Source organism: Manis pentadactyla, chromosome 1 (assembly GCF_030020395.1).
Source record: "Manis pentadactyla isolate mManPen7 chromosome 1, mManPen7.hap1, whole genome shotgun sequence".
In the NCBI taxonomy this organism is placed as follows: domain Eukaryota; kingdom Metazoa; phylum Chordata; class Mammalia; order Pholidota; family Manidae; genus Manis; species Manis pentadactyla.
In genome coordinates this window covers 202721118-202747700 of record NC_080019.1, presented here as the reverse complement: position 1 = coordinate 202747700, position 26583 = coordinate 202721118, and the positions used below count along the sequence as shown (strand labels likewise).

The 26583-nt window shown below is 44.0% G+C and overlaps 2 protein-coding genes across 10 annotated transcripts in view; both read right to left on the bottom strand.

Annotated features, from left to right (window-relative positions):
• The window catches only part of NR2C2 (nuclear receptor subfamily 2 group C member 2), a 164987-nt gene extending 156018 nt beyond the window's left edge, over window positions 1-8969 (bottom strand). For 2 of the 6 annotated variants that reach the window (XM_057506284.1, XM_057506298.1), the window contains exons 1-2: window positions 8835-8969; window positions 340-379 (exon numbers count right to left, since the gene is read on the bottom strand). The gene's annotated coding sequence lies outside the window, so the exon portion shown is untranslated. Of the gene's footprint in view, window positions 1-339; window positions 380-7679; window positions 8053-8834 lie in introns of those variants that run through there. The other 4 variants (XM_036911456.2, XM_036911454.2, XM_057506292.1 and 1 more) reach the window with 4 other exon arrangements.
• A 16275-nt stretch (window positions 8970-25244) lies between these two features.
• The window catches only part of FGD5 (FYVE, RhoGEF and PH domain containing 5), a 105966-nt gene continuing 104627 nt past the window's right edge, over window positions 25245-26583 (bottom strand). For all 4 annotated transcript variants that reach the window (XM_036911449.2, XM_036911451.2, XM_036911450.2 and 1 more), the window contains one exon: window positions 25245-26436. In XM_036911449.2, coding sequence (XP_036767344.2) covers window positions 26400-26436 — 37 coding nt within the window. In that variant the 3' untranslated portion in view covers window positions 25245-26399. The remainder of the gene's footprint in view (window positions 26437-26583) is intronic.

Genomic DNA, 26583 nt, shown 5'->3' with positions numbered 1-26583 from the left:
GAAAAAACAAGCAGAGACAAAGAGTGAGAATAACGGAGAGAGAGAAACTGAAAGAGAAACTATGAAAAGGGCTTTCAATAAAGACTTAAATCCGGCGAGAACAGGTGAGAGTAATTTCAAAAATATTTTCCACATCATCATTTTTGAAAATATGTTAAGTCACAACCCATATCCTACACCCTTATATATAAATAAGGAAGAGAGAAGCAGCTTCTTCCAGGATATCACAATGTAAGAACTAAGTAAAACAAAATCCCCAGGTGATGACAGGAAGGGAAACCACTTAACTCAAGTGCACCCCAGGAAAATACAAGGTGATATTGGGGGTAAGACTCTCACCTGAGAGCAGCTCTTACTGCCACCGCAGCCATAGGCGGTCCTGGAGACAGAAAGATCACACAGTGAGAAGGAAGGCAGAGGGCTTTGGAGAGGCTATCAGGCAATGGCTGTCACTTAGGGGATGTCCCCCTAGAATGAGAAGCTTCAGGGAACAGTGGGTTGCATCTACAGGTAGCTTGAAAAATCATATTCACTAGCACATTATAATTTTATATTTAAGATCTGAAAAAAAAGAACACCCTATTATTTTGATCCTACAAGCTAGATATGCTTAGTGGGGGAGCCCAGCATGATAATACTAACAGTGACTGAGTGGTCACGATGCACAGGCACTGGACTGATAAGCACTGTGGACAGAACACCAAAGTAGCTCTTGGTGCAGAAACCCGAGGTCTTCAAAGGCTGGTGCCTGACCCACTCAGCTCCCTAGGCCTCCAAGACTGCCCACACTGTTTCCAGAAAAGAGCCTGATTAGTTGCCAAAAGAGCTGTAAGACCAAGTATCTTAAGTAAAAACAAATAAGACATTTTCCTATGCTGTTTTAAACTAATCAACTTCAACCACCACCACCCTTTATTGAGCAACTGCTGTGAACTAGGCAATGAACTGAGTACTGAGAATTAGTAAGAAGAGGAGGAGGAAGCCCTTGTTCTTGAAGAGCTGAAGAAGGAACCCAGTAACAGCCATGCAATATAAATGCTGCATGTATGTGCAAAGGAAGAAGCATCTCCCTCTGTCTGTGGGAGCCAATGACAGTTCATACGAGAAGAGCTATTTAAACTGGGCCTTGAAGTCAGAATGAATTTCAGAGAGAGAGGGAGGATGGGAACAGTATTCTGAGCAGAGGGATAGCTCACCCCAACTGGCAGGTATGAGGAGAAAGGCACATTCAGTAACAGCTGACAATCTGGTGGGAAACTGTTAGAGAGTTCAGGGGAGGAGAGGCCGACACTGTAGACAATACAGAACTACCAGAGGTTTGGCAGACAAATGAAGTGCTCACATGTGCATCTTCCAAAAACATTGTTTCAGAACAGTGTGGAGATGATAGAAAAGGAGAGACTACATGGGAGGCCAGTCTGAAAGTGGTGCCAACAATGTTTCCAGAAGTATTTCCAGGGATGAAGGCACAGTCTGGAACTAGTTGAGTCTTTCCTGTAGAGCACAAGTGAAAACATAGCACAGAATATAAAAACTGAATGAGAGCATGGAATGATGGCAGTATAACTATTACTGCTTGGCCTCGTGCGGCAGTAGGTTTTATAACATAAACTCTTTCCAACACGAATAGTGCTTTATCACTCTTTTAACAGCAAAGCAGAACACAATGGTGTCTTTGAATCAACTCTTTTATGTTCACCAAAAGTGTACAGCTTACTGAACTTTGTAACCAGGGTTCCTTTAGATGAGCAAGGCTCCAGACCCCATTGCAGTGAAAGGTGCACTCTGACTGGTAACACCTGAATCCCCAAATCAGTGGCCAGGACAGCACAGCTATGCTCTCCACAGGGGCAGGTTTAGGAGCCAGTGTCTTAAATAACAACAAACTAGCCCTGGGACAGGGGAACTGTCTTCACTGACAGGAATGGGTGATCACACCTGCCTTTCCCTTCACAACCAAGTGACTCACATCATACATATTTATGTATTATGTGGCCCATAATTACATAACATTCAGAACACCTACTGTCTTGATATTTTCTCACCTAAACAAATACACTGGGTTCTGAGGCTCCAGTACTAAGTTGATCTGTGATACTGAACTGCATGAGGTTACTCTGAAGACTAGATCTTAAATATGTTAAGGGCCTAATGCTTTGCCTGGTACATAGCAGACATGTACATGGTAGCTACTGTTGGTACAAGGAGATGGTGCCACTTCTACTTTCTCAAAGAAATCTGAAATGCAGTAATTTAAACTGTGAAATGTATATTATAACCAGAAATAGGTCTCTCATTTTGACATAAGATCCACATGAAATTTAACTGTCTATATATTATATGAGCACACAGCATTTCTGATTCATTCTGTTAAATTGTACAACTGGGCAAAATGAGAGGGCTGAATTAGGACTGATCTCACAAATATTACAAAATAACCAATACTTAATAACTACTTGCAAATACTACTGGGTATAGAACTTGATAGGTACAAGGTATTCAGTGTAAGTTTTAACAGTGAAAAAAAACCTGAGGAATCTAGACATCCTGAGAGAGAACGAAAAAATGAGAAATACATAGCTCAAAACTTGACTGTATAAATCACAAATACAAACCACAGACTGAGACTTGAAATCAGGAAATGGAAACCAAGTGGTAGATTTAGCATAATATAAATGTTCATCAACAGAAAACATGCTCATTGGGATACCTCTAAGGTCAAGTTCTGATATACATACAACCTGTCATCAGCAACCCTGCCCTGAGATTCAAAGGTTACTTAGTTTTTGGATCAGATGATTTTCTGTCCTCCACAGGAAACCTGGCCCTTCCATATTCCAAGTCTGGACCATATGAGAGGAGCGCCAATGGTGTGTGCACACCAGAGCCAGGGAGGTGGAGCCGGCGGGGAACAGTGGGGAAGAGAAGTAGTTCTCAACTACATGGAGTTCCTATGCTACCAGAACAGTGCTTAACTTCCTGTGTGGAGATGGAAAAAAAATCACTGTATACCGTGAATGATTTTCCTCACCTTACCAAGGGCCCATGTATAAGGGTGATATGGTCTCTCCTCATTTCTTAGTGTGAGCCAAGGACATGTGGCTGGAAGGAAAGCAGGGTAGACTTCCTGATGTGCCTTATATCAAACTAGGCATCATCTAACCCTTAACATATCTTTTGAGCAGCTGGATCAATACAGACAGAAAAAAACAGACTCAGGAGTTTACCCAACTTGTTCCAAGTCACCCAGCTAGTAAGAGGTGGACCTGGGATTCCGTAACGGCTGCTTTGACTCCAAAATCACCACACTCTCTCTATACCACAGTGTTCTTCAAAACAGATTACCAGAAATAGGAAGTCAAAACGAGGGAATTAAAAGAGTGACAGGAGACCAATTAGGTATCTAAGGGTAAAACTGCTTACATCAGCATACTAGATCATTTAGAAACTCACTCACACAATCACTGATTCCTAAGTATGTGATTTATGTTCAACGTGAATCACAGAAATTTCTGGCCTGGCTCCACCCAGACTGTAACACAACAGTTCTCCTGGAACACAAACAAACTTTCCCTTAAAACTTTACCTACATAATAATCATACAGATAAAAGTAGGCTAATTTTACCGTTTAAGTAAAAATTTTTACTCAAGTACATGAAAATACAAAAGTACGTAAGTCAAAAATGAAACACCTCACTGAATTTTCACTAAGTGAACATACTTGTAAATGCCACCCAGATCAGAAAACAGAACATTACCAGCACCCCAGAAGTCTCACGTGTACCTCCTCACAGTCACTTGCATTCCTTCTCCTCTTCTGACTTCTATTATTGTGGATCAGTCTGCTTGTTTTTGAGGTGTATTTAATATACTTTGTGTGGGCCCAGCGTCTTTCATTCATTATTGTTGTGATAACCATGAGTAGCCAGTCCATTTTCACTGCTGTATACTATTCCAAGGTACGACTATGGCACAGTTTATTCACTCTATAGCTGATGACATTTAGATTGTTTCTAGTTTGGAGTGCTTACCGCTAGGCTCCTATGAACATTCTTGTACATGAAGCAATGCAATCTTTTCTTCACTTGAAAATTCTTTATTTTTTAAATTGTCTTTTACTTCAGAAAAGAAACATATTTTTACTTACAAAGACATATAAATATACATACATATAATCTGCTTTTAATCTTAGTAAAAGGAGATTTTTCAATAATTCCAGGCTTATTCACCTAATCAACCTAGTAAAAAAAGGATGGCATTACTGCAGAAGCAATGAGGAAGGGGGAGAGAAGGAGAATGAGGGCAGCACAAATGATATTTCTGAAATGTTCTACAAATAATACATAATCAGTCACTGTACAGTAAATACCACTGGAGAAAATGCATCATGAAGCCTGCTGGCATTGCATAACTTAAGAGCCATCCAGCCTCCGTTGTGTATCTTTCCCAGTAGAGACCTGGCTGCCACAAGGAGGGAGGCAGTGAGAGAAGTTTTTATGCTACATGTACAGGAAGCCAGGTAACAGTGTTTTGTTTTGTTTTGTTTTGCATAGCTTCTATCAATACATTAAGAATAATGGTAAATAAGGTGCCTCCCAGTAAAAACCATGAGGCCTTCCATTTGAATCCAGCCCCACCAGCCTCTTTTCTCCTTCTCACTCTTCAGTTAGCATTCATGCCATTCTCCAGGCCCCAACACCTTCTTTCATACTTCCCACTAATCCAGACAGGAGAGACTGAAATTCCTCCCTATCAACATATATTTCCAGGAATTAGAGTCTTTAGAGTTACTGTTTATAATTATGAAATAAAAAGTTTCACCTCCTATTAAGGGACGTTAGGCATCTCATTATAGTGGAGGAAGTAATTTTTATTTGTCCCTAAAAATCACACTTTGCCCCTGAAGTTAGCTTTCATCATCATAGGCTACCTGGAGTTCAGGGATAGATCAGAAAGGACAGTTGAACATGGGGGCCAGCCTATTCCCTTTCCATTATTAACAGTTCACCTCCCAAAGCTCTACTCCAAGACTTCCCCATGCCAGGGGTATGAACCTGCTCTTCCTGTCCCCCCAACAATGCCCAATGTTAATGCCCTGACCTGAGCTTCCATACCTTTGTAGAAAGAGTTGTGGTTGTTGTTTTTTCCCCCTCCCCCGCTTCACCATGCTCAGTGAATGGTTGTCCCAGGCAGTCCTGCTTTTTGGGACCAAACTCCTGCTGCTTCTAACTTCAGTGCTTGGTTGCCTGGAGAGAGGATGGGGAACAGGCAGCAGCAGAGCAGCAGCAGGTGACAAGGGATACGGAGAAGGAACAGCAGGATGGGAGGGAATTACAAAGAGAAACAGCCTCCAGGCAAGTTAGGCTGAAGGCAAATGAAAACTCCAACAAATAGGGAAGTGTGTATCTTGTATAAGGTATGACCGGAGCATGAATGTGCACATCAGGTTAAAGATAATAATCACACATGCAGGAAAAAAGTCTTTATTTCAGTTCTTCATAACCAGCAATAAAGTGAAAAAAAAAAAAGATCAGCTGAACTCTGGCAGGGGAGTTTGTATTAGGTGTGAGGCCAGACTTGATGAGCTCTAAGGCAGATTCCTTCACAGATTCTCCCCACGTGGTATTGAATAATGAAGACTAGCATCTGTTCTCGGAGTGCTTTGGGATTAAAGGAGTAGATGGCACATAGGTACGAGAACTTGTGTCCCAAATGAGAGCCCACAGTCCATGGAGACACTCAGGAGGCTAAACACAAAAGGCCAGTGGTTCAGTGCCAAGGCTGAAGGGGGACTACTCCACACAGGCCCACCCGCCTTGTTCTCTCTGTCATTTTGACAAGTGGTCTCTAGTACTGGCCCCAAACTCACTGTTGGTTCCCCCTCCCCATTTTACAAGTGGGGAATGCTTAACCCTCAGAGAGGCTACCCACTCAAGGTTCTGGGGAAGGCACTGCACTGTCACTTGAGTCCTTGGAGCCAAATGAGAAAACTTCCCAGAAGTCTTCAAGTGAGATTATTACATATAGGGTCTTCTTCTTTAAGAGCATGTTCATGAAAACAAAATTTCAAAGTCACTGTAAATACAACTGCTGAAAGCCTTAAGTGATTTAATGCTGTAAGACGATATACAGCTGTGGATAAAATGAGAGTTCCTGTGGCCAGGATTCTCACCTAGCCCTGGTTGTCTAGCTCACTGCACACCTGTGGGCAATACAGGGCTTTTGACTCTATAAAAAGAGCTCTGCCCAGTGCTCTGGGCGCAACACAGTGGCAGGGCTGCAAGGCTGCAGGAGAACAGAGCAGAGGTTGGAGTGGTGGCAGTGCCAACCACAGAGGCCCAGAGGATGGCTGTGCGGGACACAACTACGCAGAGAGGCCCAGAGGATGACTGGGCAGGACGGCTGTGTGGGACGGCTGTGCGGACAGAGGGGCCCAGAAGCAGAGACTGGCTTGCTGCATACAGACTCGCTCTGAGTGAATGGGATTCTAGTGACTGACCTGCCACCTGGAAATAAAGTTGGGTATAACCCTTTCACCCCAAAGAACGTTTTGCTGTCAATTTCTTTGGTCACACTGATTCCATAGTGAACTTGCCTGGGGCTGAAATCCATTGGCAAGACAACAGCTTTTTCATTAAACTATCACTTCTTTAGTTACCCTGAGTAATCAGTTCAGGGGGTCAAGTGTTGAACAAGTAATACCAAAAAAATCCTCAAACAGGATAGAAAAGAAATATTCAAATATAAAAAAAAAAGAAAGTACGATGTTAATTGCTTTTAAAATGCCATAACATTTCATTATTAAAATATGCATTACATAAATCAACAAAAATGTTCTGTTTACCAGACTTTCCAGTAGAAGCTTGACATATACTTTGCAAAATCTGCTTTTAACCTTGGAAAAACAAGTAAAAGGTGATTTTCAGTAATTTCATTGCATGAATCTTTGGAAAAATATTTAAAATTAATGGCTACAGAGACTTTCAACTCTCAACTCCCGGCAAACCCTCCACAATCTCCTTTTCTTTGTATTCCTAGTCTAGCCCCTAGTGCCTTGGTTATTAGTGGGACTGAGCAAATATTTGATGAATTGAAGATGTATACAAGGGACCTAACAAAGGATTTGAATCTGGAAGTAAAGCGATTTTCTGAGGCTTCCCCCCCAGGTCATGTATTCATCAGCAATTCATTTGATGGCTATATCTTCCTTGACTCTTTATTATTAAATTGAAGATTTATTCTCCATTACCTTTGTCATATTACATAGACTTTAGCTTGTAAGAGAGTGAGATGCCAGAAAGGACATAGTTCCAGCCATTCTCCAGCCACCACCGGCCTGCTCTCAATCACACCACACGCTTTGCTTCCCGGCTTTCACCCTTGCTCTCTCAGGAACACTCTTTCTTCTTGGGTTCCTCCATTCAAACATCACCTCACAGAGGTCTTCCTGACCATCCCATCTATATCAGTCCCCCTCAGGCCTTCTTTAACACATCATCTGGCTTCACTTCATTTTTTCAGGGAATTTACCACTCTCTGAAATCATGTCTTCAAATCTACTCGCCCCCACCCCCAATTCTAGGAAAGCACGGTCCACGTCTAGCTGCTTCTCTGGAGGTGTCCCAGTGTCCCAAACTAAGCCAAGTATGTATCAATCAACAAATGAGAAGGGAATTACCTCAGATTTCACCTGTGTTCTCTCAAGCCCTCAATCCCCTTAAGCTTTCCACTCCTGGTGGCTCTACATCCCGTTTCCAACACCACCATCATTATTACGTTACTTTGCGGTTCCCAAAGCAGCCTGCACTCCATTTTCTAAGTAGAGTCCCTCAAACGATCCTGAGAAAAGATGCCCGGCCCGGCAAGAACGCCCATTCTCCCCGTCTTACAGTCTTTTGAAATTGAGCCTCAGAAAGGGGCTTCGCCCGTGGCAGTGCCGCAAATACCGGCAAGAGCCCTGAAGGGTGTCCAGGTTGCGGGAAGCCCTTCGCACGAGCCAGCGCCGTGAATTTAGGACACTTCATCACTTTTATTACTATTGTTCTACAGTCCTCATCCTGGACCTATGCAGGCGGAGGAACGCCGCTCGACCCCACAAGTCCGGACCCCAACCGGGCCCTGCCGCGCGCCCCGCCCACCGGCCACACCCCCGCCGCCCCGGCCCCACGCCCAGCCGCGGCCTCTGCTCCCGCCCCGCCAGGGCACCCACCGCCCCGCGGGAGCCGCCCCCTGCCCCAGCCAATCAGCAGCACTTACGGGGCGGAGCCTCAGGCCCCGGCCCTCCTATCTGGGCACCAACTGGTCGGTACAGCCGTCGCTTACGAGGTCGCGCCCCGCACCCGCCTTCCCCGTTTTCGTCCACCCTCCCCTTCAGAAAAAAACGTCGGCTGAGCCATGGCGTTTGCCAACGGCGGGCGGGAAGCGGAGGGGCAAGGAACGGGGAGCGAGGGAAGGAGGGACTGCAGGGAGACAGAGGCTGAAAAGGAGGAGGAGGGGAGCGCGGCCCAGCCGGAGCCATCTCTATCGAGAACAAAATGGCGGCGCTGGCGAAGAGCCAACTGTGAGGCGGGGCCGCGGCCATTCCCCCTCCGCCCCCACCCTCGCGCCAGCCTGGCCGGTCACGGGGAGCCCGCTCTCTGCGCCCGGGCGCGGGCGGGGAGGGGAGGGGAGCGGCCCGGCCCACTATGCAAAGCGTCTGGCGCCGCCGCCACCGCCCCGTGGCAAAGGTAAAAGGGTCGGGTTCAGCCGTCGTCGCGGCGCCTCCATGTCCGCGCGCCAGGCCCGCCCCCTCCGCCGCCGGCCTGAGCCCGCCCCGGCCCTTTTTCAATTTTACCTCAGGATTTGGCGCCAAAGCAGCCTCGAAGCAGGTCCCGTGTCTGCGGCGGGCGGCCCCCGGCGCGGAGGGCAGGGCGCGGGGAGGCCGGGCTCCCGGCGTTGGGGGATGGCGGGAGCCCCGGGGCCGCGGGCTCGCGGGGCAGCGGGCGAGAGACGAGACGCCGAAGTGGGGGCGGGGGCGGGCCCGGAGGCGCCGCCGGGGTCGCAGAGAAGGGGGGTTTGTTATTGTTTTTATCAGTGAAAGGTCAGAGTTCGTGACCCCGGTGCCGCCGCCGCCGCCGCCCGCGCGCTGGTAGGAGGAGGGCGAATGTTCTTCTTCCTCTTCCCAGCGCCAGCCTCGCCGCGGTCGCGGGGGGCGGGCGAGCACGCGATTGGCTGAGGCGTGCGCGCGCGCCGGAACGCCGCGGCCGGCGCTGGTCCGTCCGGCCCCTCGGCGGCTCGTGGGCCCGGCGGCCGCTGGGGTCGGCGCTGGGCTTCTGGGGGACGCCTCCTCGGGACGCGGCCGGCACAGCTAGCAGACGACCATGGAATTTAAATGGCGTAGCCGCCACTGTTCTCAGCGTAGAGAGTTAGCTGGGGGTCTAAACACCTGGGAACGCTGGGTACCGTTATTCGGGGGCCAACCCGCCCTTCTAGGGGCGTGTGTTCTTTAACATCCTCCACCCCGGCCTCCCGCCGAGCTGAAGCTTGTGTGTGTGTTGAAGCAGCAGTCACAGCAGAGCGCCTGTAGGTCGGAAGTGGGTGGGTTTTTTTTGTGGGTATTGAGGTGTTTGTGCCCTACTTGCTACAGATGATTTTAAAATTTAAAGGCCCGAGGATGCGCCAGCTTCTCGCTGTATCAGGTAGTGTTGAAGTCCTCCAAAACCTATCTTTTGTGGTCTTTTAGTGAACATATGATCTAAATAAGCCCATGCCTCTCTTCCCCTCGTGATTTGGAACTAGCAAACAGTGATGTATAAGTATACATAAAGCAACTCTTTGCAAAAGGGTTTAATATAAAGAAAATTGCTTGATCTTAAGAATCTTGGGTTGTAGATTTTCCAGCATAGTTCTCTTAAGTTATGGTTTTGACTTGCTTTGGAAGATGCAGGCCACTTATTTATCCTAGATGCCCCGAGGTGTTTAGGTTAGACTCTCCTTGATCATCATGCTTTGTAAGCCAAAGATACGCTGCTAAATGATTTTTTTTCCTGCACTCTTGTTTATTATGAATAAAGGTGGTTTATTCCACCTGTTAGTCATTCTGCCTTGTTCTCACCATGCCAGGAAATAAATGGGGAAAAGAGTTAAGTTTGTAATGTCATGATGAACCACAGGTCTTGAAGCTGGAAGGGGTCCTCAGGAGATGATAGGGTCAAATCCTCTTCTGGCAGGAAGATTTTACTGGAGAGATGGGTAAGAACTGGAAAGATCAAGTGATGTGCCTAAGGTATTTTGATGATACTGTATTTTGATGATAAATCCTTGTGAACATGGACTGCTCTACAATTATGTACTTTTTCAAAAATTAAAGTTTTTAATGTTAAATAATGTTCCTAGATAGAGCATAAATGCACACATCAATGACTTCTTTTCACACACGTTACAGTTGTACCAGATTTTGAAATAAATGCTAAACAACCACTAATGTATCTATGATAGCTTGTTTTTCTTGATTTTCTTCATTTACTTCTCAGCATCTGTGTGAACAAGGCACTGTTATTCACTTTATTGGAGTGCAGGAACTGAGGCCCAGATAAGCTACTTGACCTGCCAGTGCTACAGGTGAGATGTGAAGCCTGGGCTCTGACCTAATCCTTTTGATATGTTAAGGTTTATGCTGGAACCCATGCTGCATCAGTTTGCCCAGTTTGTAAGCAGTATTCAATAGATTGTCAGTTAGTTTAAGATTAGAAGTAGTAGAAAGTGTTCATACTACCAAGTGGCTTTTCTTCCCCTGAAAAGATGCATGTGTACACACACACTGATTGCAAACAATATGAGCAGGTAACAGACCTCTGCAAGCTGAGGGCAGCACTGCCATTTGCCATTTCTTGTGCCACTGAGTTTTATCTGGAAGTCTTTTTAGTGAGAACTGTGTCTTTGTAATATTCAAGTTGTATTATACTAGCTATATTTTTTTTTACTGTCTATTAATAAGTATCACAATTACATTAACAGTGTTTTTGACATTGCTTCGAAATAAAGGATTATTGATGCTTCAGAACTGCCAGGTCCCCAGTGGTTCTGAAGGAGTAAGCTTTGGGTGAAGCCTGGCATCAGCACTTCTGCTGAGCATCACAGGTAATTCTGATGCACACTACAGCCCTGAACCATTGATCTGATTCCAAAAAGGCATGGCAAAAAAAGAACATTTTTTGTTACCTTTTGAAATATAGTATAGAATTTTTTTTTTTAACTCTTAGAACATGCCTGATGATTATTCATTCACAGGGATGGTTTGCTGCATAGGAGCGAGATATCTGTTAGTATCCAACCTTGGCATCTACCCAGACTGTTAGCACTGTATTGAGATGTACCTTGTCCCTCCCTCTCTTAGCCCTTAACATAGTACCTCATATAGACTGCTTATGAAGTGGGCAGTTACCACATGAATGATTTTCCCAGCAACAGTGTATGGTGAACAATATTCATATCGTCCCGTTTTTACAGATGAACTCTGAAAACAAAGTTTAGTGACTTCTCTAAGCTGGGATGTGAGCCCAGGGCTTCTGGCTCCTTGCGCAGTGATCTGTGGATGAGACCCAGGTGTTCTTCCTCTAACCTCTGGTGCTCTGAGCAAGTCTTCCCCCCACCCCCACCCCACAACACTTAACCAGGTCTGTTTTGCAGTCAGTCATTAAATGATTTATCTGAGCTTAAGAGCAGGAACTATCATGCAGTTGTATTTTGTACCTACCAGAGTAAATGTGTTTTTTGCCATCCAAGGTTATTTTAAATTTGCATTTAAATGATAAATGTTGAGTCAATGAAAATCAAATTTTGATTAAACAGTAGTTACAGAAGTGCTAAATATTTCAAATTGTTATCAACCAGAGATTTTTTTTTACTTGTAAATACTGCCTTTGTGATACCGTAAATAATGGTTTTCCTGTTTATTTTCATACACTGGAATGGCTTAGTAATTATCCTCATAAATAATTGTGTATATCTTTGTATAAATTTTTCTGTAATACCTTATGCTTTATTACTATATATGGTAATTTTATGAAACTTCCATTTATATGATTGGTTATAGACATTTATAAAATGAACTTTTAAACTTCACAATTATTACTAGCCTTATTTTTTAAGAATGTGGAATCTGAACAGATCTGGACATTGCCATCTGAACGATAATTGCTGAATATCAGATTGCATGCTCTTTACACTTACACATTATCCTGTTTAATCTTCCTGGTAACCTTGTGAAGTAGATGGTATTTTGTTGTTACAGCTGAAGAGGCTGAGGCCTTAAACAGAAGAAGGATGACCTCCAAAGTCACTAGCAAGTGATGGAACATTTATTAACCATTATTTCTGCTTATTCCTCCTCTTCTGTCCTTGAGGACTTCAAGAGGAAGAAACCCCTCTTCTACCCACCTCAGTAATTCTGTCAAAGTCAAGCTCTACCACTGGAGAAAGCTACTTGGGGAGGTCTTAACTTCTATATAAATTTATGGCCCTTGTTTTTTTCAGGAAGAGAGAAGAGACCCTGTGGTAGTGGTATGGAACATGGGAACCCTGGAAGAATGCATTCCTGAGCCCCTCCAGAATGGCTTTTACTGAGTTATGCCCTTTTATTAGTTTATGACCTGGGGGCCTCTGGGCCTTGAAAAGGTGGTATTTCCAGATTATACTTGGCTCAAGTATCTTGGAAAATTAAGATTATCTTCTCAAGAATGCACCTGCCCTTCATCCCCTGTTTTAGAATATGGGTTTTTGGAAGTTTTTTTGTTTAAATGTTGCTTAATTGGGAACTCAATCCTGAGGCTTGGGAGTTCTTGCTTACTCTGCACCACTCCAAGGTCTAACCCACTTGGGAAGCTGGCCTTGTACTGGATAAGCCGAAAAGTTAAATGGTGGCGTTCTTTGGGTTTCTTAAAGACGCAATTATTTCAGCTCCACAGCCTGTTCATTACACACCCGTTAACACCTTGAAGCTATAATTCCTTGGAAAGGCCTTTCCCTTCTGTGCTTTGTTTTGCGTCCTCCCCTTCTGAGAGATGGGGTGCTGCCCTGAGGCATCTGACCTTCGGGAGGCTGGCGGTACACTGTCAAGAGCTAAACACCCACTCACGCTTTCTAAACCACATCAAATCCATTAATTCTACCCTCACATCTGGCCCCTCCCCCCATACTGTTCTGTAGTTTAGGTCTTTATCTTTGTCCCAACGCCATGGTTTCCCAACTTTGCAAACCAGTTTTCACCAGCTGACCTCTCCCTGTCCATTCTTCCTCCCACCCACCCTCCTTTCACTGCCTTGTGTTTTCTGAAACAGCCATTCCTAGTCCTCTTCTATTTACAAATTCTTCAGTAGTTCTGCATTGCTTAGGGCTGAAGCAAAAACTCAAATGCCTGAGGTTGCGGCAGTGGGAGGGAACCTGCAGGTGCAGGTGACCTAATGCGGTTAGGAAACTGATCTAAGCACCATTAGTATGTCAAATGGCTGGAGTGACACCCAGGGAGCTCACTGCCCACTCAAAGGCACAGCCCCTCACAAGCACCTAGAATGCAGCCTACAGATAATAGATCTTTGAATTTCTCCAGAAAAGAAGTCCAGATCTGTAAATGTGAAATCTCTTGACTTGGAAATACTGGGAATTTGCAAATGGATTTTAAACCTTGCAGGCCAAGCAGCATCTCTTAAGCGTGTATCTGGGTCTCAAAACCATTTTGGACTTCTGATCAATCAGATAATGGCCCTGAGCCTGGGCCACTGAAAGTGTGAGTGGGTGTTTTCAGTCAGCCATCTTCAGATCAGAGCACCATTCAGTGGTAGTCTTCCAATAAAACACTGTTAAGCTCAGTAAGAATTTGGATTCCTTCTGTTGAGCATACATTCTCATCCATCATGAAGAGGGACCGTGGCAGGCAGGAAGTGAGCCCGTGTCTAGGGGTTGAGTCCAGTGTGTGTGTGTGTGTTGGGACCAGGCCTATTCCTCATCTAGTACTTGCTTTTTCTGGAGAATAAACTTACCATCTCAGGTCAGTCACTTTCTATTGTGTGGGGTTAGGGGACTTGAGGATCTCTGACTCCTTACAGAGACACTCGGTAAATCCTGCAGTCTCGTCCCACCCTGGCCTTCCCAGATGCCTGTGCCTGCAGCTCCCCTCCTGGGCATCCCTCTCTGCAGGCCTTTGGTGTTAGCTTTGTCCTCTGCCCAGTCAGCTGCCACTGTCCAAGCATGTTATAGCTCCCAAAAATGAGTTGACAGTTTCCATACCCTATGCCTCTTGCATTTCTTTTGTCCTTTAAATTAGATCTTTTTATTCACTTATTGTCCTTTTAGTGGGTTTTGGGGAGGGAGCCAAGAAATGCACGTTTCCTGGTTATCACTGCATAACTAATCACATCCAGACCCAATGGCTTAAAAAACACTAATCACTTTCTTTTTACTATTATCTTGCAGTTCTAGGGGGCTCATGAGATTCTTGGTCTCTGGTGGTTGCAGCCAGATATTGACTGGAGCTAGCATAGTCCAAAAGGCTTCCCTGTGTGTCTCGTGGTTGATGATGGCTGGCAGCATGCACACTGACAGGCCTCTTCATGTGGATTGGGCTTCCTCATAGTATGGCGGATGCATGCTAAGAGTGAGTGTCACAAAGTGACATTTTACATGGAGACATTTCTCTGTTTGCCATTATGAAGTTCTGTTCAGGTTCAAGGGGAGGATTTACATATTTAGCCACCTTATGGGAGGTGTGTGAAAGTCACATTGTAAGAACATGCAGAGGGGTTATGTTTATTGCAGCACTATTTATAATAACCAAGATACAGAAGCAACCTCAGTGTCTATCAGTAGATGAATGGATAAAGAAGATGTGGTACATATACACAATGGAATACTATTCAGCCATAAGAAGAAAACAAATCCTACCATTTGCAACTACATAGATGGAGCTAGAGGGTATTATGCTCAGTAAAATAAGCCAGGCGGAGAAAGACAAGTACCAAATGATTTCCCTCATTTGTGCAGTATAACAGTGAAGTAAAACTGAAGGAACAAAGTAGCAGCAGACTCACAGACTAAGAAGGGACTAGCGTTTACCAAAGGGGAGAAAGGGAGAAGGGGATTGAGGGGTATTATGATTAGCTCACATGGTCAGGGTGGGTCACAGAGAAGACAAGTAGTGACTGTGGCATCTTACTACACTGATGGACAGTGACTGAAATGGAGTGTGGGAAGACTTGATAATATGGGTGACTGTAGCAACCACATTATTTTTCTTGTGAAACCTTTATAGGAATGTATATCAATGATACCTTAATAAAAAATAAATAGAAAAATTAAAGAACATGCAGAGGGGTGTCCATCCTTGACAGACTAGACTCAAACCTCATGTGTGTTCAATCTGTCCTTTAAATGGAAGACCAGAATGCTCTTTCTAAAACTGGTATCTGTTCTCATTACTTACCTATTTTAAAGCATCTGAAGGCTCTCACAGTCTCCTGGTAACTGTAGGGTAAGTTCAGCGGTCCTGAGTGATCTGGACCCAAACAGTCTTTCTTGTCTCATCTGCCTTGTGACTTCCAGAACTTGTGATGCTCACCAACTACCTACTCCCTACCATGTGGTGTCCTACTCATCTCACACACTTCACCCATTCTGCTGTGTGCCTCCAGAGGCTGTGCCAGCCCCCTTTCTCCAAAAGGCAACCTCCTCATATGTCAAGCCCCAATTCAGAAGTCACCCTCAGGAGCTATTCATTTGCTGTCATCTGTTCTCCCAGTGCTCCCTTGTGCTTCTACACAGAGAGCTAGGGCTTTGTACCTGTCTTCTCAGACTGAGCTCCTGGGAGTAAGTCACCATGGGTCTCTAGAGCTGAGTGCTGTGCCACACTGGATGTCACTGTGAGGTGGTGCCTGGGTACTGCATTGCTCCCAAGCCCCTCAGCACTGTCCCAGGCTCATACATGCAACATTCACCCACTTACTTCCTCTCTCCTTATTCCAACAGAGTCAGATGTAAATTTCTAGCACCAGGAGATGTGGTACATATACACAATGGAATACTATTAAGCCATAAGAAGAAAACAAATCCTACCATTTGCAACTACATCCTTCCTTTCCAGCTAATTAATCCTGGAAGTAAATATAAATAACATCATGTGTTTCTTGAGGCCTCAGGTTTCAACATGAAGTTTGATTTGGTCATAGATGTTCCTGTTGACTTAGGTAATCAGCAATTATTAGGAAAGTCAGTATTAGTCAACTGTGTATCACTTTCAGTCAGCGAGTCTGTTTCAAAAATAACAGAATGAATAACCTTTCAGCTGCGGAGATAGGTGGTAGCAGACGAGAGCCCCCTGGATATCCTGCCACATTCCAGATTGGCCATTAATGGATGGCAGGGCTTTCGACAAGATCAAGCTCCGGAACCTGTTTGCTCTGAGGTCAATCGAGGCTGCACCACCTACCAAGGAAGGAAACACGTGGAAACATTTTTGTAAGTGATAAACAGAGGCATGCACAAAGACCGCTGAATCTCAAAGTTCAAAACTCTGGACTGAAGCCCTGAATTTGAATACCTTACATCATGCAGATAAGAAACTTTCAGTGTTTAATGCACTGTTAAACTTGTTTGAAAATTTGAAATGTGCTATTTTTTAGCACAATGTTTTAGCTATTGCGATGTTTCCCCCAAAGGAAGGACTGGTCAAGAAACACTGTTTTTATCTCCCCGAGCAAGGGAAACAAAAGCAAAAATGAACAAGTGGGACTATATCAAGCTGAAAAGCTTCTGTACAGCAAAGGACACCATCAATAGAACAAAAAGGCATCCTACAGTATGGGAGAATATATTCATAAATGAAAGATCTGATAAAGGGCTGACATCCAAAATATATAGAGCTCACACACCTCAACAAACAAAAAGCAAATAATCCAATTAAAAAATGGGCAGAGGAGCTGAATAGACAGTTCTCTAAAGAAGAAATTCAGATGGCCAACAGACACATGAAAAGATGCTCCACATTGCTTGTCATCAGAGAAATGCAAATTAAAACCACAATGAGATATCACCGCACACCAGTAAGGATGGCTACCATCCAAAAGACAAACAACAAATGTTGGCGAGGTTGTGGAGAAAGGGGAACCTTCCTACACTGCTGGTGGGAATATAAATTAGTTCAACCATTGTGGAAAGCAGTATGGAGGTTCCTCAAAATGCTCAAAATAGAAATACCATTTGACCCAGGAATTCCACTCCTAGGAATTTACTCTAAGAATGCAGCACTCCAGTTTGAAAAAGACAGATGCACCCCTATGTTTATCGCTGCACTATTTACAATAGCCAAGATATGGAAGCAACCTAAATGTCCATCAGTAGATGAATGGATAAAGAAGATGTGGTACATATACACAATGGAATATTACTCAGCCATAAGAAAAAAACAGATCCTACCATTTGCAGCAACATGGATGGAGCTAGAGGGTATTATGCTCAGTGAAATAAGCCAAGCAGAGAAAGACAAGTACCAAATGATTTCACTCATATGTGGAGTACAAGAACAAAGGAAAACTGAAGGAACAAAACAGCAGCGGAATCACAGAACCCAAGAATGGACTAACAGTTACCAAAGGGAAAGGGACTGGGGAGGATGGGTGGGAAGGGAGGGATAAGGGTGGGGAAAAAGAAAGGGGGCATTGCGATTAGCATGTATAATGTGTGGGGTAAGGGGCATGGGGAGGACTGTGCAACACAGAGCAGACAAGTAGTGATTTTACAGCATCTTACTATGCTGATGGACAGTGACTGTGAAGGGGTATGTGGGGGGGACTTGGTGAAGGGGGGAGCCTAGTAAACAATGTCCTTCATGTAATTGTAGATTAATGATACCAAAATTAAAAATAAAAAAATAAAGAAACACTATGTTTTATCCCTATAGCTTTCCTAAATGAAGAGGAAAAAGACTTCTCAAAATTTTTCACAAAGCTTAATGTCAAGGAATGTATCTGGAAAAAGGAAAGCTTTTTAAAAATGTCATATAAAAGGCCATTTTCTTCACCTCTTTTTGTCAGGAGGGGATTTGTTTCTGATCTGATGGAGCAAGAGATGGACCCACAGGTTAAGACAGTATCTTGGTAATTACAAAAATGGAAGACCTTTGTTGAGTTAGGTGAAAGGTTAAGATTTAAGAGAAATCAGTCAAATTGCTATCGTGAAGACTAAGGGTCATTTTTCACCTTGCCTCATAAAATAAGATTCAGGATCACACTGAGTGGTATTATAGTTGTATTTTTAAAAGAGCCATCTAGTTTTATGCCTATAATAATTTTCATAATTATCCATGTTGGAATAATGCAGTCTTATGCTTTGGAGCATAGGCAATTACTGTTGCGATCAAAAGATAATTTACTTTCTCAAGTATGCCGCTCACAGCAGGGCAGCTGCATTACACATTCATGGATTCCGGTGTGGTTTTGTTAGGGGTTGTTCATAAGTACAGGCCACTGGATTTGGAGGGCCACAGATTTACTGGAGATGGCCATTCTTTTAAATTCTGATCTCTTGCTCATATCTGTTACTTAAGAATTCTAAGGAACATTTTAGCTTATTGCCTACATATTACCACAGGACAGATTGTGGGTACAGCTGTTGGTGAACCTATTAGACATACAGTCAAATCCTTCCGTACTTTCTGAGGAGAGCAGGGGAACTGTACTTTGGAAGTTGCGACCCTAATTTTGAAGAGACTTCATTTCGGGCAGTTTGCATTTGAGAGGGGAGACTATATAAACCAGAGCAGTTGTCACTGTTGAAAACATGCTTTAGGAGCCCCTGGCATAAAACATGTTATTTTGATTTATGACTTTCAGCTCCTGGAGAATTTTTATAATATACAGTTTACATATACCAATGATAGGGTTCCCCCTTAAATGGTATAGTATCCATTTTCTAATCAAAGGAATTTATGTAGCTTTCTGTGAATTTTGTACTTTTTCTGCCTTGTAATATTTTTGAAGTAGTCAAAAAAACTGAAACGTCATATTTGAATATGTGACTTTAGTAAAGTCTTCTGTTTTTACTCATTGTCTGTCTAACTGCAACTTTGTGCTGTTTATTTTTTTTCTTACCTGATGCTCTTAGGCTACCGGTTTAAAACTATTTTGACCGTCATCTGTGAATATAAATACACTTTACATCAACAGCCAGACTATCATATGTATATACACACATACGATTGAAACAAAAACATCATGAAATAGTCCTTAGGGATGAAGGATACTCTGCTGTGTCCACTGTGTCCTCTTCAGTGTGCATGGGGGTGGGGCGGAGGCAGGGGACTGATGTGACCCAGTACGTCAATTTCAAAACCCACTCCCAGTTTTAAAAAAAACAAGCCCGAAAAATCTTGTTCATGATGCTTGCTTGCTTGCTTTTTTGATGCTTTCCTAGTACAGATTTTGTTCAAGCCTTTTCTTTTGCTCTTGTGGAAGTTCTGCCCTCTACCTTTGCTATTATAACAGCACCACTCAAAGATGATCAAAGTAGAATGAGGCCTGTTGCAATCCACACTGTCTACCCAGAATGCCCTTTCCTGTAGGACATCATGGTATCTGTACAAGAAGAGACAGAAACCGCATAGAGAACTTGTTCTGTGCCATGGAACAAGCCTTGCACTGTGCTAACCCAAATCAGTCTTCTTTCCAGAAGACGTGTTCCAGGGGCCAGACTTTGTGGGTGAATCCTCAGCAGACATCCCACCCTCAGCCCCAGGCTGACTGGTCTGTGCCTGTCCTGGTGGCCCCCTCTGCAGTAACTAGCTCAGGAAAGGGCCAGATCAGTAAGTGTGGACCTGGAGCTGTGGGGAGGGCCTGTGGGTGCTTCTAGGAAAAAGCTAGCTACGGGAAGCCGATCTCCCTCCCTGGGCTTCAGGGAAACCTGTAGCCCAGCCATCGGTAGCTGTCACTGGTCAACCTCTTCAGAACCAGCCTGGGCTCAAGTTGACACTGGACAGCTGGTTAGAGAAACCCAAAGAGCTTGGTTCTTGTGGATACTAACCCTGAACCTGCTCTGCCTCTGGACCTCCTCTTGTTGAGCTAACTTCTTAATTGTTTAAACCAGTTTGATATCCTCTTACCTGCTGTTGAAAAGAGACATCTTAGTGTGGACACATCTGTCCTTTCAACTGACCACTGATGTATGGAAGCACAGAAGCTTCCATGATTAGAGTCACAAAACAGGCTGAATCAATTAACAGAAGAATATTTCAGCACATTGCTGACACTGTCCTGTAGCAGAACAAAGTTGGGTTCCAGCCTGGCCCTACCACCCCTAGCCCAGGTGGCCTCAGTTTCCATTTAGGACTTCAGTGTTCAGTGACCACATTTACACTGTCAATCATACAAAAGGCCTCTGACCATATTACCCTTCGGTGGCTGTAGTGAGGCTGTCAGGGTCCTGGGCACTGGCCCACGTGGTGCACGCCCAAACATCAGCCTAGGCATCAGCCCCTCAGTCTACATCTGCCCAGAGGATGCAAGGGAGAATGAGTGGTCCGTTAGTCTGAGCCTGAGCAGGATAACAACTCAGAGCATACTCTGATATGTCAGAGTTATTAGGAGCCAGGAACTCGATCAATGTCCCTGGACACTGTTTTCCAGCATGTTTTCTATTGGTAATCATGAACAGAATTCATCCTACTCTCTAAGACCCATGCAGGCTAAAAAAATAGTCTGCCAGAAAGGAGTTGAGGCCACTATGAGGTAAGTGCCTGCTTCAGTAAAACTCGAGTTTTATCTGATTTTACTGATCCTGAGAAGCAGCAGAGGCCAACCTTGCACAGGTCTGTATGTTCCTGACCCACATTGAAGAGCCAGGAAAAGGTCAGTTAAAGAAAAAAAAATGGAGGGGAGGAAAACCCCAGGATTGAAGGAATTTGGCTGCCCGATGCCAGGCCTTCTGCAGGCCTGGTTTCTCTTTCTTGCCACTTTTTATGTTGTCTTCATTTGGCGTCACCACACAGCAGACCCCACGACTTGACTTTCACTTTGTATGGCACCACAGTCTCCTCGCCACAGGTTTATGGTTTTGAGCCCACTCTGACAACCATTCAGTCTGTGTTTTATCCCCTGAATTCTTTGGGAAGCTGGAATGGTCTCCATGAGACAGATGAAGACACCAAGGCTCAGAGTTACTGAAGGGAGGGACTTACCCTGGATTCTCATTTCTGGGCTGCCACTTGGCACAGCCCTGCTTCCCCCCTAGAAACACAGCTTTTGCTGGAGGTGCACAGTGGACAGCCTGTGGCACCAAAGCCAGTTATTCCTCCAGCCTCTGGGCCCTGTGGAGACAAACATCCTCAGACCAGGTGGGTGGCTTCCCCCGAGTCACTCCAGGCAGGCCCCTTGGACATGTACAACGGGCTAGACAAAGAGAAAGGCTGGGAAGGAACAGAGTACAGTTGGCCATTGGGAATCAGCTAGAATGAGCACTCAGAGCCACAGGAGGAACAGGGGAGAACAAGTTCCAGGTGGGGCAGGCAGCCCTTGCCCAGTTACACGTGCACCATGTAGGATCGTCGCCCCCCTCCTTTTACCAAACCCCTCCAGTATGTTTTACCTACAACCCAGGTGTTTTGATTTGGGTAACTATTCACTGAGAAACAAAAGCCCTATTACCTCTTCTTTACAGAGCATCAAAAATAGGAATGTTATATGGTCCAAGAGGCCTTGGGATGACTTCCACACGTAATCTACCTGGAGCTCAGCAGCTGGCAGTGGCAGTGTGGGATGAGGCTGGTGGAGGGAAGCTGCCGCTTCTGAGGCAGCAGTCTCACTGTGCACTTTAAAGGCTTGCAGGGTCTAGGCTAGGAGGCTCGCTTAAACATGTCTGATGATAAAAACAATTCCATCGCAATTAAGCCCTCAAAAGTTATTAAAGCCAGAGACGGGTAAGATTCCTCAAGGGAGGAACAACCTAAGACAGGCACAGTCGCAGGGGGACCATCAGGTGAGAAATTGGGGATCAACAGAGGTGAGGCTTAGAACCTCACCCCCCCTGTTCTGGGAGAATTTTTCTGCATACGCGGATGTTTTATTGCCCTTGTCTAGCTTGGATTAACACATAGTCTACAGGCACACACCTGATCATCTACATTTGCTCTCTTACAACACTAAACTATGTTTTCTACCTTTATCTTGTATCTACCTACCACTTCAGCATTTTATTAAAAATAATAATAATAAAGAGAGAAATGTGGTATCCACATATAAATCAAGTATAAAATCCAAATGAGTATTCATATTTGAACTGTTTATAGTTCATAATGCATGAGCAAAACCGAAAGTTTCTGTGATGACTGCCCTTGTACTGTTCACCATGTAACTTATTCACTATGTAAGAATTTGTTCTCCATGTAAGAACTTGTTTGTTATGCTTCAGAAGATTGGAGACTGACGAAAATTAGGCTTGGGGTGGATTAATGATTGTGCATTGAGCATTGACTCCCCTATACAGAATTTTATTGTTGTTAACAACCATTTGATCAATAAATATGAGAGATGCCCTCACAAAAAAAAAAAGTACACACTTCCAATTGTAAAATAAATAAGTAACTGGGATGTAATGTATAGCATAAGGAATATAGTCAAAATATTGTAACAACTTGGTATGGTACTAGCTGGTACCTAGAATTATCATGTATGTAAATGTTGAATCATTGTGTTGTACACCTGAAACTAATGTAATACTGTGTGTAAACTACCCTTCAATAAAAAATAATTATCTACAAAAAAAAAAAAAGTTATTAAAAGATCTGCCTAATCACCTAGTTTGACTCCTTAGTTAAATGTTTAAGCATTTTAAAAGAACTGCAAACTAAAAAAAAGAATTCCCTGGAAAATATTTAATGTAAATAACTCCTTGAGCGAGAAGCTGTAAGCTTTTCCTTTAAGATCAGGAACAAGACAAGGATGCCCACTTTCCCCACTTCTATTCAACATAGTACTGGAGGTCCTTGCCATGGCAATCAGACAACACAAAGAAATAAAAGGCATCCAGATTGGCAAGGAAGAAGTTAAACTGTCCCTGTTTGCAGATGACATGATATTGTACATAAAAAACCCTAAAGAATCCACTCCAAAACTACTAGATCTAATATATGAATTCAGCAAAGTTGCAAGATACAAAATTAATACACAAAAACCTGTGGCATTCCTATACACTAACAATGAACTAGCAGAAACAGAAATCAGGAAAACAATTCCATTCACAATTGCATCAAAAACAATCAAATACCTAGGAATAAACTTAACCAAGGAAGTGAAAGACCTATACCCTGAAAACTACAAGATACTCTAAAGAGAAATTAAAGAAAATAAAAGTAAATGGCAACACATCCCGTGCTCATGGATAGGAAGAATTAATATGGTCAAAATGGCCATCCTGCCTAAAGCAATATACAGACTCAATGCAATTCCTATCAAAACACCAACAGCATTCTTCAATGAACTAGAGAAAATCGTTCTAAAATTCATATTGAACCACAAAAGACCTTGAATAGCCAAAGCAATTCTGAGAAGGAAGAATAAAGCTAGGGGCATTATGCTCCCCAACTTTAAGCTCTACTAGAAAGCCACAGTAATCAAGACAATTTGGTACTGGCACAAGAAGAGACCCACAGACCAATGGAACAGACTAGAGAGCCCTGATATAAACCCAACCATATATGGTCAATTAATATACAATAAAGGAGCCATGAATATACAATGGGGAAATGACAGCCTCTTCAACAGCTGGTGTTGGCAAAACTGGACAGCTACATGTAAGAGAATGAAACTAGATTATTGTTTAACCCCATACACAAAAGTAAACTCGAAATGGATCAAAGAGTTGAATGTAAGTCATGAAATCATAAAACTCTTAGAAGACAACATAGGCAAACATCTCCTGAATATAAACATAGCAACTTCTTCCTGAACACATCTCCTCGAGCAAGGGAAACAAAAGCAAAAATGAACTCATGGAACTACATAAAACTAAAAAGTTTCTGTACAACAAAGGACACCATCAACAGAACACAAAGGCATCCTACACTATGGGAGAATATATTTGTAAATGACATATCTGACAAGGGGTTAACATCCAAAATATATAAAGAACTTACACACCTCAACACCCAAAAGCAAATAACCTGATTAAAAAATGGGCAGAGGATATGAAGAGACAGTTCTCCAAAGAAGAAATTTAGATGGCCAACAGACACATGAAAAGATGCTCCTCATCACTAATCATCAGGGAAATGCAAATTAAAAACCAAAATGAGATAACACCTCACACCAGTAAGGATGGCCAGCATCGAAAAGAGTAGGAATAACAAATGCTGGCGAGGATGCGGGGAAAGGGGAACCGTCCTACACTGCTGGTGGGAATGTAAGGTAGTTTAACCATTGTGGAAAGCAATATGGAGGTTCCTCAAAAAACTAAAAATAGAAATACCATTTGACCCGAGAATCTCACTCCTTGGAATTTACCCAAAGAATACAACTTCTCAGATTCAAAAAGACATACGTACCCCTATGTTTATCGCAGCACTTTTTACAATAGCCAAGATATGGAAGCAACCTAAGTGTCCATCAGTAGATTAATGGATAAAGAAGAGGTGGTACATATACACAATAGAATACTATTCAGCCATAAGAAAGAAACAAATCCTACAATTATGGATGGGGCTGGAGGACATTATGCTCAGTGAAATAAGCCAGGTGGAGAAAGACAAGTGCCAAATGATTTCCCTCATTTGTGGAGTATAACAATGAAGCAAAACTGAAGGAACAAAATAGCAGCAGACTCAGAGACTCCAAGAAGGGACTAGTGGTTACCAAAGGGGAGGGGTGGGGAGAGCGGGTGGGGAGGGAGGGAGAAGGGAACTGAGGGATATTATGTTTAGTACACATGGTGGGGGGATCACGGGGAGAACAGTGTAGCACAGAGAAGGCACATAGTGGATCTTTGGCATCTTGCTGCACTGATGGACAGTGACTGCATTGAGGTAGGGGGGGACTTGATAAGATGGGTAAATGTAGTAACCACATTGTTTTTTGTGAAACCTTCATAAGAGTGTATATCAATCATACCTTAATAAAAAATTAAAAAATAATAACTCCTTGAGATGGTGTTTGTTACAAAAGGTTTGCCAGCCAATGTGTCTCTTTTTAGGGGACTGGGCAGCAGGAGGATGGGGACAGAATCAGAAAATGATATGAATGTTTTTTATTTCGATGAGAGTAACAAGGAATTCCCCCTGCCCCCCAACTCTGCTTTATGTGAAAACACGTTCAGTATAATGAGCAGCAGTCTTCGGCGGGAGGTGGCTGGGCCCCACGCGTCCAGTGAGTATCTACAAGCCACTACTTCTCCTCCGCCTCACCGTATCCAGAGCCATGGCCAAGACCACGAATTCACCTTCTGATGGTGTCTTTTCTCTCTTTTCATCTCTTTCAAGCCTTCAGTAAAATGGCCAAAGGATTACCGTAACAAGTGCAGGTTCTCGTACACGGAACAGCGTCGGCTCGTGTGCGGTAAACACGGGAAGGCACACAATAAGCAGATCCCGTCTCCCCAGAGGCTTTGCCATGACCCCGTGGGTGGGGTTGGATCTGCCAGCGGCCGTGTTCCCGGCACTGGGGGCATGTGAGGACTCCTTTGGGAAGGAGGGATCATCCTGTAGTAAGTCCCGTCAGTCTCCAGGTCGCAGGATCAGGGGAGAGGGGCTCCTCGCCTTCCTGTGCAGCGCGGGCGCCCCCGGCAGTAGGGAGAGCCCGTTCCGTGTTGCCGGCTTGCGGCGGGCCTCAGACATCTCGCTGAGTACTGCTGGCACATTAGTCTACAGGACTCCATCTATTGACTTAAGTAAATCACTTGGAGAACATAAAATTGGAGGTTGCAGCTCAGTAAAACAATAAAGTGCTTTCAATGAGAGTAGCTGTTATTTACCGTTGGTTCTCGTTTCACCTGAGGCACTAATATCAACCATATGATAGGTGATAATGTTTATTTACCAGGAGTAAAACTTGTAAAAGCCTGTTTCTACTAAAAAGCCTACATTTCTTAAAGGTATTTTCCTATTGGTTTCCATGTCTTCATGTTGCTAAATTTTAACTCACTGTTGGGTAGGAAATAGTTTATGCTGGGGTGGAGCCGGGTGGGGTGGAAAACATGAAGACAAGAAGGAGCTGTTCATAAATATCCCTTAAAGGTTCCCCTGGTGAAGGTGTGTGGGGTGGTTACAGCAGAAAGGTCAGGCCCCGTGCTGAATCCAGGTGTGTGTCCTGATGTGTGGAGACACAGATTGGCTTCTGGAAGGGTCCATGTATCAACCTAAGAGTATATTCTGAGTCCCCATGCTTGATAACTGCTATAACACACTTGCGTCTTCCATGGCCTCAATCCACCTGTAAAACAGAAGACAGGACACTTGGTGTCATGGCTCTGCCTGTGACTCGGCCACAGACCCTGTAAGTGATTAGACTGGATTACTATCAGCCTGAGGTCAGGGATCCGGTCCTATTCATATTTGTTTCCCTAGCAGTTAGCAAAAG